This window comes from Lipomyces doorenjongii (assembly GCF_038497915.1).
Source record: "Lipomyces doorenjongii strain NRRL Y-27504 unplaced genomic scaffold V1508scaffold_22, whole genome shotgun sequence".
Taxonomy (NCBI): domain Eukaryota; kingdom Fungi; phylum Ascomycota; class Lipomycetes; order Lipomycetales; family Lipomycetaceae; genus Lipomyces; species Lipomyces doorenjongii.
In genome coordinates, this window is record NW_027118089.1 from 1 (window position 1) to 12,997 (window position 12,997).

The 12,997-nt window shown below is 49.4% G+C and overlaps 5 protein-coding genes across 5 annotated transcripts; 2 read left to right on the forward strand and 3 right to left on the reverse strand.

Moving 5' to 3' along the window:
- Positions 1-183: 183 nt before the first annotated feature.
- Positions 184-3,016, reverse strand: V1508DRAFT_416720 (uncharacterized protein). The gene is made up of 2 exons (XM_066940242.1): positions 2,150-3,016; positions 184-2,098 (listed from the first exon to the last, which is right to left on the reverse strand). Exons 1-2 carry the CDS (start codon positions 2,819-2,821, stop codon positions 434-436), a joined length of 2,337 nt encoding a protein of 778 aa, XP_066795981.1. The 5' UTR covers positions 2,822-3,016; the 3' UTR covers positions 184-433.
- A 51-nt stretch (positions 3,017-3,067) lies between these two features.
- On the forward strand, positions 3,068-4,905 carry V1508DRAFT_416721 (PXA domain-containing protein). Its single transcript, XM_066940243.1, has one exon. The coding sequence runs from the start codon at positions 3,203-3,205 to the stop codon at positions 4,778-4,780; it is 1,578 nt and encodes a 525-aa protein (XP_066795982.1). The 5' UTR covers positions 3,068-3,202; the 3' UTR covers positions 4,781-4,905.
- V1508DRAFT_416723 (uncharacterized protein) lies at positions 4,851-7,701 on the reverse strand. The gene is made up of 2 exons (XM_066940244.1): positions 6,763-7,701; positions 4,851-6,711 (listed from the first exon to the last, which is right to left on the reverse strand). The coding sequence occupies exons 1-2, from the start codon at positions 7,606-7,608 to the stop codon at positions 5,140-5,142; spliced, it is 2,418 nt and encodes an 805-aa protein (XP_066795983.1). The 5' UTR covers positions 7,609-7,701; the 3' UTR covers positions 4,851-5,139.
- Positions 7,702-7,830: 129 nt separating this feature from the next.
- V1508DRAFT_416725 (nucleotide-diphospho-sugar transferase) lies at positions 7,831-11,179 on the reverse strand. The gene is made up of 7 exons (XM_066940245.1): positions 10,850-11,179; positions 10,479-10,795; positions 10,369-10,407; positions 10,237-10,315; positions 10,097-10,187; positions 8,364-9,870; positions 7,831-8,309 (listed from the first exon to the last, which is right to left on the reverse strand). Exons 1-7 carry the CDS (start codon positions 10,899-10,901, stop codon positions 8,202-8,204), a joined length of 2,193 nt encoding a protein of 730 aa, XP_066795984.1. The 5' UTR covers positions 10,902-11,179; the 3' UTR covers positions 7,831-8,201.
- Positions 11,180-11,462: 283 nt separating this feature from the next.
- On the forward strand, positions 11,463-12,920 carry V1508DRAFT_114516 (synaptobrevin-domain-containing protein). Its single transcript, XM_066935885.1, has 3 exons — positions 11,463-11,922; positions 11,979-12,100; positions 12,151-12,920. The coding sequence occupies exons 1-3, from the start codon at positions 11,907-11,909 to the stop codon at positions 12,817-12,819; spliced, it is 807 nt and encodes a 268-aa protein (XP_066795985.1). The 5' UTR covers positions 11,463-11,906; the 3' UTR covers positions 12,820-12,920.
- The last annotated feature ends 77 nt before the right edge of the window (positions 12,921-12,997 follow it).

Below are 12,997 nucleotides of genomic sequence, written 5' to 3' on the forward strand. Positions count from 1 at the left end.
TCGCATTCGTAAGCATGAAACATCCAAATATTCGCATTCGAATTGCGAATATTCGTACGAATGCGAATATATTCGTCATTCGTGTCCACCCCTAATGGAAAATGGTCTGCTTCTTACTACTCAAGTTGCTCTCCAGTAGTTTACTAGCTGCGCGGTCCCCTGCTTAATTAGCCACAGCATTGCTCCGGACGCAATCCTCCATCACGGTGAAATACGCTGTTCGTACGCCACCTTCGCCGCGGGATTTGGGGTAATATCCAGGTCGACTGAATGGTGTGACAACAATTGGGTCTCAGTTGTAGACATCAGTTACATTCAAAGAAGCACAAGATATGACAGTATACTTTACAATGATTTTAAGCAGTTCAAACCGAGCAGTATGTGACGCTGAGAAATGATTCGTATATCCCATCTATTCACAATTCACAATTGATTACAAACGCGATGACGAATCTATAGCATAACTCACACCTTTTAATGCAAAAAGTTCATCATCATCTTCCTCCTTGACATTATTTTCTTGTTCACTAGACATTTTTCTGCCTTTAAGCCTTCCCTTTCTGTGGTGTCCAGATGAACTGGTATTGCTCGTCGTCTTCTTTACTGCATCGCGGCTATAATTGGTCAGGTCACGTAATCGCTTCCAATCAAGCGACACTGCCATTGAGAGCTCGTCCTCCACCGCTTCAATAAAATCAGGGGAATTCCGGCGGGAGCAAAGCCTACTCACTTCGCTAGCCAGATAAGACGTCGTGCATCCTCTAGATTTCTTGGCTGGGTGGTCGTGGTCAGATGACCCCAGTCTCTTTCTCCCTTGCAAGGGCGACGCGTTCTCAAATTCGTCACTGTCATCTTGATACTCAATTTCTTCTTCGTCAGATGCTATTGTCGTTGACTTCGACTTGGGGAACCAATTCGGTCTCCGCCGATCGACTGTACAGCCTCCCGTGGCTGGAGTAGACAGTAACCTGAAATATTTATCACGAATCCTACGATTTGATCTCGGCGTTAACTTGACGACTGATGATGGTGGTGGCAGCATATGTAGTAGTCTCGATGCTCTAGATTGACAGGCGACCGTGACTGGTGACGTCGGTATCGTTGACTTAGAATCTACTTCGTATATTGCTGGCGAGGTCATACAAGATTTCATTTGGCTCGATATATTGCCGGCAGTCAATTGCTCATCGTCGATGGCTTCCAGCTCATCTGATATATCACTGAGAGAATCAACGACGTGCCCGGCCAATTCATCTACGTTCTCGCTATCCGAAATCAACGAAAACGCACGACCGCTGTCCTCCCGCACCTCAACCCACTCCTCGAGACTCTCATCATGCACCCAATTCTTCGTCCTCAAACCGCTATCCAACTGCATCGCACATCTCTCCACATCACCCCGCAACCGCAACAGCTCGCTGTCTCTAGACTTCGCCGCGAATACGGTCGCTAATGCGACCGCGAATTTCGGCACATTTTGCAGAATACGCTCGATGATCGGTCTAATTTGTCCTTCAAGGTCTCTATAAATATCAAGTAACGCCACGCGGAGTCTCGAGTGGATTCTGAAGCTTGCAGATGGGGTTGTTGACGGTGCGTAAAAATATTGCACGAATTCGTGGTTAATATGCCCCAAGTAGAACTGATGAATACAGAGTAACTGCCACGCGCTCGTGAATCTTGCCTTCGCGGGGCCAATTGTATTGATCACTCTTGTGATGAATGATACGTCGAAGACAGCTGGGTGACGACAGATAATGCTGGAGATGCCGAGCATCGCCGATTCGACTTGCTTGAACTGTGGATGACTTGATCTGCGAACTTCACGGCGGCCCGTCGCGAAGATATGGCATAGCATGTTACGGAGACTAATATCTCTGCTATATATGTTGTAGATAGGGTTGGCTAGAAGACTGTTCAGAATCTCGAGAAGGTTTGAGTGTATGATCTGCTCCACGGATAAATTCGACATAATATATTGTAGCAGGATGTATGGCGAACTTTTCACCAATCCGCTGAGAGTGCAAAACATGTCGTAGTTCACGAGAATATCATCAATCGCGGTAACCTCTAAAAGACTTCTCAAAAGCAATAATCCCTGTGCACCTATTAGCTAGATCTCTGCAAACGCAGCCAAGCAAATACACACCATATCAAATGCTTCCATCTCAGCACAGTCCACTATCAGAGCCGGCAACAAATGTCTACAAAATTCCGCGTCACGCGCAACAAGCGAGACACCGTGCCCAATCGCTATGAACCGCTTATAATACTTCAACACCTCCATGCCGTCATACCAATCGTCTTCCGACACGCTGCCGAGAGTATACACGACGCATTTCCCTAACTCTATAGCGGATTTCTGGGAAAGAGTTGCAGGACTTTCATATGTTTGTAACATGAAATGGTGGAACGCGTGGAATATAGAACGATAGGCTGCGTAGACTGCAGGAGTCGTTTTGTCGCGGAGAGAAAGCAATAGGTTATCTGCACAATATTGACTAGACTTATCAGATTCCTGCACCGAGGCTCGGTGCCGCGATGGCAGCGACGATGATTTTGATTGCGATTGAGACAATTTTACTGAATATTTCTTGATATTTCCCGAATGCGTGCGGTTCCGTTTCTCCCACGTTGCCGTTTGCTCTGAAATATTCCCGTTACCAGCTGAAGAATGACCATGTCCTCCGGCATGATTCACCAAGGATGGATGCGATCCGATGAGATTGCGCAAGGACTGTAGCTTCGAACTAAGTGGTCGGACAACACGATGACATTTTCTTGTCGTCCACCTATGATTAGGCGACGTCGTACCGACCATCGCGCACTTGATCCGGTCCACCTCTTATACCCCCGTCGCAAATTCGGTGGCAAGCTTCTATCGAGAGCACTTTCGGTTGCCGTTCTTGATGTCGCTTTGTTGCGACTGCGTCTACGCGTCGCGCACGTGTCGGGCTACGATGTTGTGGGGAAACCTCGATTTTCAAAAACCCGAACCCTGCAAATCGACTTTTGCTGTGATGGACAAATAATTGTGAACCGTAAAAGGGATTTTTACCATTTCCATGCTAGAGACTGCGAAATCTCGCGAAATTCAAAACTCTAAGTCCAGCAAGATTACTCGAGTATCAGACATAATAAACAGAGATCATTACGGCATTTTCACTTCACGATCGCTGACAGTCAATTCTCACGGCCGCATATGTCGAACGCTCGGCGACATGGCAGTACCATAAACGGTACGAACACCACAGCATCAGCGAGCACGACCGGTGCCAACACTCCAGCGGCAGCCAGTATCCCCGGCACGACAACACCTGTTCCGCCGTCGACAACGGACGACGCAACGACGACACTTATTCGGAATACTCTCGTGCCTACATCGGCACTGCAGAGGCCTCTAGATGCGACGTTACCCGCATTAACGTCGTTTCCGGATATCGATAAAGAGTTATATGCGTTTATCGCTCTGATACTTCGGCAGTTCGTGCAAGGGTGGTATACCCGTATCGCGGACGACGACGTCGCGGACCGTGCTTTCGTGTACGAAGTAGTGCATGTTATCGCGCACGTAACTCGGTCGCTCGAGGAGCGGCTGCGAAAAGCGGAATTGGAGATGCTGTTGTTGGATGACGTGCCACTTGTCCTCGATGCTCATTTACGTGATTTCAGACTGGCGAGGCAGAAAGTGGGGACTGCATATGCTTCAGGAAGGTCGTTTGAGGAGATGTTTCATGCCCTGCAGCCGCATCCGGCGTTCCCCCCCCCTAAACATGGACGGGATGGTGTGGAGCAGTCGCCATCCGCAGATGACGTCGAGAGGAAATTTTTGGCAGTGCTATCAAAAGGAGTATTGGCAGTCCTCCTGCCATCAGAGGATTTGGGATCAGCAACTGAGAGGACTCTTCTGCGATCCTTACTAGCCGACGTTGTCCTGTGGAAGACAATCGACAAGTTAAGCGAGCCGTTCATGGTGCACGAGATAATTTCTAAAGTCATCGAAAAGAGCCTGAAAGATGACCCATCAGCGGTTATAGAGCCAGAAGCGATATTGTCACAGCCAGCACCCGACTCGTCGCCTAAACCAGCGACAATGATCGACTCGGCACGGTCGTTTATTATGTCGGTCATGTCATTTTGTTCCCTGATGCAAGCTGGAGTTGTCTTCCTGATCTCGTTCGCAAGGTCAACACCCCCCTCCACACATCCAGTCGGCAAACCACCAAACCCACCAAACTCCTCTCTCCTCACCATCGCACTCTTTCCCACCGCGGCCCGTCTTTTGAACTTGCCCGCCCGCCAGCCATGGCTAATGTCAACCATCGAACTCCTCGCCCTACCTCTCGTGTCATTACCTCCCGGCAGTCTAATCGACCGTCTGCTCTCACATTTCTTCCACAAATACATCATGACCTCGCAATTCGCATGCAGTGTCCTCGCGCTCTCGCGACAAACTCTATTCCCCAACAATGGCCCCATGGCTGAACCAAGAATCTATCCAAGCGAGACAGAAAAACGCGCGATCCTCAAACGAGTGTACGGCAACATACTGCGCGTCGTGCCTATGCGTGTGCGGAAGCAGGTATTAGGCGATGATGCATTGCAGGGCCTCGAGGAGCTTCTTTCGCCTTTCGAAAACAAGTTTGCAAATAAACACTTGTTGTACTTTCTGTTTGACATGGTGATTGTGAAGGTGCTACCTGAATTGGCGTACAAGACACCGGAAGAGTTGAAAATGTGGCGGTTAGGTGAAGACGAAACTGGCGTGATGACTATGTAAGATTATAACGATACGTCGGTATTGGATTTTTGTTCTGATTAGCTGGTGTTATGGTTGGATTCAAAATGTTGCATGGAGTAATATATATTTAATCAAGCGAACCTCATATGGTCTTGCAAATACTATTCACAGTCATGGAATTCGTAATCATACCAAATCTGACCTAACAATACCAGCACCAATGTAAGAGCAATAAACAACCTTAACTGACCAAACGCACGTCATGCTCTTTATAAAACCATCGCCAATTTCCCCACATACAACAAACAGATAAAAAGCATTGAAAGCCAAGGAAATGATGCGTGACCCATAATGCCTGTCCTATCAATTACAAAACACAAAAATACAAACGGGAAAAATCACGGAACAAAAAGTCTTGAAAATGACACGACGTCACGACGACAACATACACAGCCTTTGAAATTCCGGAGCGCAAGGCTGACTCTGCATTCTTCGCAAACTGCAAGGCATCTACATGGCCATAACACGATATTCCTTTGCGCAGCGTGACATACGACGCATAGCGATGGACGGTATGAAGTCATCCCATCGTCAGTGTCGTCGACTATGCCGTACCCGGGCGCAGTTGCGCTCTTCGCGCCGTTCCACCTCCGTTCGTTGATAAGTGACACGATAATCGCGCTTTCGTCATCGAAACTATCTGATCCAGAATCATCTGAATACTCATCGTACAGATTATCGCTCCCGTACCACCGATCCTCATATTGCCCCATCTTGGCCCGCGTAACAATTTCGTTCGTAGACATATGGGCTACCATTACTCTCGCAAGCTGTCTCTCTTCTGGCGTACGTGGCAACAGCAGACTCGACAAAGAAATATCCAACATCGACATTTCTGGAAACAACTCACTCGTAGCGCCAACCTGCGATGCGACCGTCAACGCACTGCTAGATGCCCCCTCGGTATCGTCATCATCGTTCTCAATGGTAGTGAAATCCTCGTCGTCGTCTGATGGCTCAAAATCCCCACTCGGGTCTTCCTCGGGCAACTGGTCGCCTTGTAAAAACAGCGAGTAATATTCCTCGTCAGAAAGTAAATTACTCGCGGCACCAACATTTTGCTCCATCGGCCCGTCAACGACATTCTCGCCGTCGACGTCCGCAGCTACCTGGCACCGCCTATTCAACCGAAACAACGCCTTCCAAACCAAATTTATACACATCCTGAAACACCATGACACTAACTTATACGCCATCCGCAGGCGATACAGCAGTACTAACCGTCCAAACCTCCCAGTCTTGCGCTGCGAAGCCGCTGCAGCGCCATGTAATGCGTGAACGTTTCCGCCCACACGGACATTGTGACTGCCATATCCGGACGTCCTCTTTACGGAATTCTGGCCACTAGATGAATGCCGCAGGGACACTGAATGTCTGCGTCTGCGTTTCTTACTCGGCCTGGCAACCGCCACCCCGAAACTGTTATTAAACGCCGAATTATAATCACCGACCGTGTCAGCCGAGAAGGTTAGTCGTTTGCGCAAGCTGCTAGATCCGTCTTCATGGTCGACAGGCATTTCGTTGATGTACTCAAACCCAGCGCGACGGTTAAATTCCAAGGCCTCGATCCACGTCGTTTCCGGGACAATTAGGGAGGGGCCCTCAGCCATGTACGTCGCATCGGCGGCGGATGTGAGTACCAAGATGCCGAGTTTGAGCAGGCACGAGTAGAAGTCTTCCGAGAGCGACACGTTGACTGTCCGGACAGATGATTGCAAATTGGTGGTGCCGCCCGCAAAGAGAGATGCTAGCAGATATATAGATCCGCATAGGATAATGACGTAGAGGACGGCTAAATGGGGTGCGAATCCGATGACCCACACTGTCGGGAAGAACTGAGCGCGGCCATGGTATGTAGATGCAGCGAAATACGTAAGTGATATTATGCCAAAAAAAGTCGAAGGAATGAGCTGTCACTACTATTAATATCAATCTCATGGACAGAACTTGAGAATACATACTCTATAGTTCTGAAGATCAAGCACAGAAATGATTAGGAACGTGAGATAATTCAAGGCCCAAATGAGCGATATGACAAGCACTTCAACCGACGGTCGCTGAGCGGACTGCGCTTCTTGGAACGCGAGGGAGTATTCAAACAGCGTCATCCCAGTATCAGGAGACGGTACGCGCCCCTGCAACGCGCTCGAGAAAGTCTCGACGAAGTGGCCAGTGCAGAATGCTTTGTACAGATGCCACAATATGCCAGGACCAGGACACTTCTCTTCGTCGGGATTAATTGCAAAATATTCTGGTATGTATTGCGCCAACACCGGTGAGTAGCACTTCAGCGCCGTCAATAATGGTCCGGTAGCACGGGCGAGCTGCACGATCGCGACAGACCGGATAAGTAGCCGAGCGTACACAGGTAAGGTCTGCGGTCGCCGGACGGACGCGAACACGACAGTGCGGTTGAGGACGATGGCCATGAGCATGCACAACAATGCAAACGGGGATGTGAGATACGCGACAAAGGTACCGATACGGCGGTCCGGGATGTCGACTTCAGATGTCTGCTTGACGATTACTGTCGCAAGGCTGCGCATTATTCGGGCAAACTGGGAAATGACGGGCGACGGCGCAGTAGAGCCGAGGCCGACTGTTGTGGTCGACACTGCGCCGTCGACGTCTGTGAGCGCATTTGTGAGATTCGGGGACGAGAAGATCGAGGTTGCAGAGGATGCGGCCGCGGCTGCGACTGAGGCGGCGGTGACCATTGGCGACAGAATAGACATGCCGCGCGACGTAGCAGTCGAGACTGCCAGAGTGGACGACAGAATGTGCTGCTGATCGTGAAGCACGTCCATTGAACGAGAGTCCGCTGTAAAATGCGCACAAACGTCGTTGGTGCTCAATCGGTTTGATCGCGAAATAGTCAGTACCGTGGGTTAGGGCAGCATATGACACAAGCTATATATATCGGGCTGCTTTTGCAATGCCGCTCTCCGTCAGGCATGATGTTACAATGGGAATGGAAAGATCAACGTCTACAAATGAGCTGCTCAACAAATAGCAGCCACATTGATTATATGTGATCGTGCTATGCTAATTAATCCAAGAAGGGTCCCGTCAGAAGCAGGATACTAAAATGCAAATCGATTCATCAACTATGAAAAACAATCAAAAGCAATGCATATAATGCATCAAATACACTAAACTCGGGCAAACTTTTTTGAATTCTATTCTATGAATGCTTTTTTTGGCAAAAATAAAATGAAGACTAAAAGTACATACCATGGTAATGCGATCAGACGTGAAAGAATTGAGCATTCATTAGCGAGAAGTGGAAAATAGTACACGACAAAGATGCACCCGCAACGTGAATTTAAATCAAATAAATTAAGCTTGTCCAAGACCAATATGGTAGTCTAAGAATGAAGTCATCACTCTGAAAATGCTTTCATCCTGAAGTCGATTCATTTGATTCATCAATGGCTGATGCTTCCAGCTGCCGTGCGAGTAGTAATGCTGGTAGTTTAGCCAACTCGTCGAGTTTCTTTAGAGGATCCTAAAGAATATTAGTAATGAAATGCATTAAAACATAATAGAAATAAGAGCATACCCAAACAAACTCCTCTTCTGTTTCTTCGTCGTCATTATCGTCAGTCGTACCAATCGCCCCAAAAAACGAGCCTCGCCTAAATGGCGCAGGTGATATAGGCATAGTCGGATTCAAGACACCCGTTAGCGCATTCGCGGTAGCAGAGCGTGCGCCAAAGAAAATATTTGACATATGCGATACGTAGTTTAGAATATGAGGATCTCGATCCCAAGCATTATATGCGTTTGCAGACGCTATCGGACTAACCGAACGTTGAGCCAGAGGCGGCGACGTAGCCGGCGACGTAGCCGGGGACGTAGCTGGTGCCTGCTTCGAAGGCGATAACGCCGTGTCCGGCAACGACTGTACAGCATATGCCGATTGAGGTGATTCCGCAGCGGCAACCATTGCCTCTTCTTTCTCATCCTCGTTGAATTCCTCTTCAAGATCTTCTTTCTGTTCCAAATTCTCCTCAAAAAACTCTCTGCTATCGCCAAATCCATTTTCCGGAGCGCGCTCGGCTTCACCAGCAACCTCGCTGCCATCATTCTCTTCTCGTACTTCAGGCACCCCTAATTCTTCAAGGTCCCTCATGGACGTGGGCCCTGCCTCTGGTTCTCGCAGAAGCTCCGGCTCTGGCTCAGGAAGTGGAGCTGCCGTACGACCCAAATATAAATCTTCCGGGAAGACTCGGACTGGAGGAGGCACAGGTAGTAGCTCCCAAGGAAATATCGGCGGGGGTGGGGGAGATGGGTCGCGTGGCGGTAGGTGCGAACGTGGATCAGGTGGAGTCGGAGGCGGTGACGATTCCTTCACTGGATGATTCTGCTCCTGCTGCGGAGATGACAGGCGAGGTGGTGGATGCCATACCACGGGGGACGAAGGCTCGCGTGGTGGATGTGGTGGGTTCCAAACCGGCTGAGGTTGATAATATTGGGTCTCCTGCTGAGGAGCAGGAGGTAGTGGTGGTGACGGTGCCCGATATTCTGATTCGGCGGGAGGGGGAGGGGAACTCGGCCTGTAATACTCATGCGGAGTGTATTCCTCTTTCCGCTCAATGGGTAGGGCAACGAAAACTGGATCTGTACGAGGGTCATATGGGACGTCCCATATGTTCGTATACGTCACATCAGGAAGAGAAATTGCTTCTCCCCCAGACGACTCCGGGGGCGCAGAGTGTGACGGATCCCATCCGGCCAGCCGTTGGAACGAGAGTGGCGAAGGAGGCGTCGCTCGCAGTGACACGTCTGGAGGAACCTGTGTCTCCTCAAGTGGTGCAGAGTAGTCATCCGCCGGCTCTGAAACGATTGGTTCGTCGACCACATACTCCGTAACCTCAACAGTGTCGTATATATCCCACCACTGTCTCAACAACCGATTGTTAACATCAGACCCTGTCGCACCATACCACTCCGGAACTGCGATGGACTCAGGAGCCGATGGCTTGTCCTGCTGCCATGGTTTGGGTGTGCCAATAAAGTGCACAACCTTTACATCGCGCGAAAATTTGTGGAATGCCGGTGCGTATCTGGGTAAAAGTTAGTAAGGACAGAGCTCAGAAGCGCTCGAAAGTGGACTGTGCAGGGGCCGAGCAGGCTATTGCTTTCTTCCAGGCATGCACCTCATCGCCCTACACGCGACGCTGGTCGCTCGCCTCGGACCAATGCATGCAGAGCATAGCATATCATCCATAGCATAGAGCATGTCCACACGTCTAACTCCGACAGCAATTGGGTTCAAAGAGAGAAACTCACTGGTAGCCGGTCGTCGGAGTCACATTATACAGAAACGGGAGCCGAGTCCAGGAAGACCCGAAGTATGCATTAAGCAGACCTTGATCGCCTCCTGTCAAGTACATTAGTAGAGTTTAAGTGCAACAAATGGAACTGCATACCATCAAAAGATTCCCCAGAGTCTGCGAGAGCATAAAGACCAAGAAAATCGGAATGGCTGGGCGTCAACACAATGACCCCCTGTGCTGTGGTGAGTACCATAACGCAAACTTGCAAGGACGCAATTAACGTACGCTGTTAAAAGCATCCGGCCATCCTGCGTCCGGACACGCCTATTAATTAATTAATTAGACCAGTTCTCTATTTTTTAAGTAGTCGAGCGAGAAGACCGAGGATCACGCACCGCAGTGGAGCCGTCGGAATCAAACAGGTCGTCGATGTTTGTCAACGGAAGAGTATCAGCGTCCAAGTACACAATTCGCTTGTACTGAGTCTGATTCCATGCTAAAATCTTAGTAAAAGACTGGTACAGATCCGGTCGTCCGAGCGCAAATAAGTTTCCCGGGGCAGGGTTCGCAATTGCAGGAACGCGAATGACGTCATCGTAAGCAACCTCGACAGCAGCAACAGTAGACGGCGAGAGCGCATCGGGGACAATGAGGATGGCTAGCGTATGGATTGTGCCGGAGTAGCGAAGAGCTTTTGCGAGAGCGAGGACGCCTGGAAGAGATCAATAGGAAGGGAGGTGGAATTACCGAATGGGATCATACTCACCGGGGAGATAGGTATCGGTCAGCAGCAGGGTCAGATACGTTTTGTCGCCCATTGTACTTCCTCGAAGCTGGCCTGACGAGAGAATCGAGGGCAATTATCTTATAGCGGGTCTGGGTGAGGAAGAGGACGAGGGCGAGACGAGGAGGAGCGGAGCAATCACGGAGAAGTGCAAAGGTGGGGCCGGTGGCCGAGTAATACAAAGCCGTTGAATAACTAGTCCCAAATCTACCAGTGCACCCCGCATTCACTAGCCACGGAGTCTCACTAAGTTGGCGTATTTGGTCGTCGAGCAAGCAATGCAAGACGGAGAAATTCTAACAGTGGTGAGAGAGGACGAAGAAACATTGCTGTTGGCTGTCATTCGTGCCTTTTAGTGCGGGGGGGTTCTGTTGGGTGTGGTCCCCGTCGCTTCCCCTCAAACTCAATCCGGTCACGAACAGTGGCGTGACCCCGCATCAACTATGCCATGCCGTATATGCTGATACTAGCAGTACAGAATATGATTGGTAAATGGGTCTCTTTATATATGCTGTCTGTGTCGGCGTCCAATTTAGTGCAGCTATGTGACCATAGAGTCTCTGACAATACATTACGTTAGGGACGTCCCCTTCGCATCTGTGCTCTCCTACAGTGAGTGACTTTCGGTAGCACGAGAATTAGCAGATTCACAGACGAAATCAAAATCGCCGACTTTCGTGCTGAATCCGTGCTTATGTAACGACTAGATCTATGAATTAGACGGTCCGTCGCGCAAAAATATCTACGTGAAGTCACCCAGCGTTTATAACAAAGGGGCGAGACTTTTTCGGTGGGCTATTGACTTTTTTGCAGCCTGGGTTAGGGCTCGTTATCTGAGGATTAGGGGTGCTTTGAAAGTGGCTGGTTCTGTGGCGATATTTATGTGGCTGTGCTGTATCTAGACCTCGACATGCGACGAGGACTAAGCAGCGGCCACGCAGCGAATGTCCCTGGGAGCTGACGGCTGCGCACGTCATATACATTTATTTACATATAATCATTTTAGTTACCGCACTCGCTACTTTGTCCTGCTCTCGCAATGCCTGCGTCCAACTGTGAGTTCTTATTCAGTACCTGTATGTGCAATTGAATTCGCGAGCTGACTTCATAGTTCTCTACGCTTGCGTGGCGCACGGAACAACCGTGGTTGCCGACTATGCTCCGCTGCGTTCCAACGCAAATGCCGTCGCTGCTCTTATTTTGCCAAAAATTCCTGCCGAAGAGGACCAAAAGGTGCGTTGAGTTCTAGTGTTGTGAATTGGGCTTGGGCTAATATTGTGCAGCTCACATACATCCACAACAACTGGCTCGTTCACTATATTACCACTGCGGCCAATGGGATAGTACCTGGCGGAGTTACCTTCCTTGCTATCACCCTATCCACTGTTCCACGCCGAGTTCCGTTTGCCTATCTTCTTGATGTCCAACGCAAGTTCAACGAGACTTTCACTCCCGAGCAGGTTGGCCAATGTGAAGAGCCGTACGGCCTTGCTTCCTTCTCTCACACTATCGGTCAGCTCATGGCCAAGGCCGACAGCCCCGATGCCGATCGTGCCAACGTCGTGCGACAGGAAATTAACCAAGTAAAGGACATCATGTCCCAGAATATTGAACGTGTTATCGAGCGCGGCGAGCGTATCGATATCCTCGTTGATAAGACCGACCACATGAATCAGACTGCTTTTGCCTTCCGTAAACGCTCCACTGCCTTGCGTCGTGAAATGTGGTGGAAGAATAAACGTCTTGTTGTCCTACTTGTTATTGCCGTCATCTTCCTCATCTATGTTCTCGTCGGTTTCGGGTGCGGGCTGCCGTCCTGGCAGAAATGCACGCGTGGTACGGACCAGAATCAGCAGAACAACAATAACAACGCAGACGGAAATGCCAATGCTGCCGGCAGCGATATGGATATGAACTCTTCTATGCATATGGGATCGATGATTCACAACTAATCAATATTTACACATCAACTAAAATTTAATAGTATATATAATAATTGCGACGCATAGTTGTGTGGGCTTTTTAATACTCTGCAGCTGCATGGGTATTTGATAGTACACGGTCTCGCCTACTCAGTACATATTTATTGACATAGACATTGCCAGACGTGCATTTGGTGGTTGTCTCCTT

Excerpts from the sequence above, each read along its gene's own strand:
- V1508DRAFT_416721 (XM_066940243.1), top strand. The coding sequence starts at position 3,203 with ATGTCGAACGCTCGGCGACATGGCAGTACCATAAACGGTACGAACACC.
- V1508DRAFT_114516 (XM_066935885.1), top strand. Across the intron at positions 12,101-12,150 it reads CTGCCGAAGAGGACCAAAAG|CTCACATACATCCACAACAA; the intron begins GTGCGTTGAGTT and ends AATATTGTGCAG.
- V1508DRAFT_416723 (XM_066940244.1), bottom strand. The coding sequence starts at position 7,608 with ATGGACGTGCTTCACGATCAGCAGCACATTCTGTCGTCCACTCTGGCA. Across the intron at positions 6,712-6,762 it reads TTGATCTTCAGAACTATAGA|CTCATTCCTTCGACTTTTTT; the intron begins GTATGTATTCTC and ends TAGTAGTGACAG.
- V1508DRAFT_416720 (XM_066940242.1), bottom strand. The coding sequence starts at position 2,821 with ATGGTCGGTACGACGTCGCCTAATCATAGGTGGACGACAAGAAAATGT. Across the intron at positions 2,099-2,149 it reads AGATGGAAGCATTTGATATG|GGATTATTGCTTTTGAGAAG; the intron begins GTGTGTATTTGC and ends ATAGGTGCACAG.
- V1508DRAFT_416725 (XM_066940245.1), bottom strand. The coding sequence starts at position 10,901 with ATGGGCGACAAAACGTATCTGACCCTGCTGCTGACCGATACCTATCTC. Across the intron at positions 10,408-10,478 it reads ATTCCGACGGCTCCACTGCG|GCGTGTCCGGACGCAGGATG; the intron begins GTGCGTGATCCT and ends ATTAATTAATAG. Across the intron at positions 9,871-10,096 it reads ACTCCGACGACCGGCTACCA|ATACGCACCGGCATTCCACA; the intron begins GTGAGTTTCTCT and ends ACTTTTACCCAG.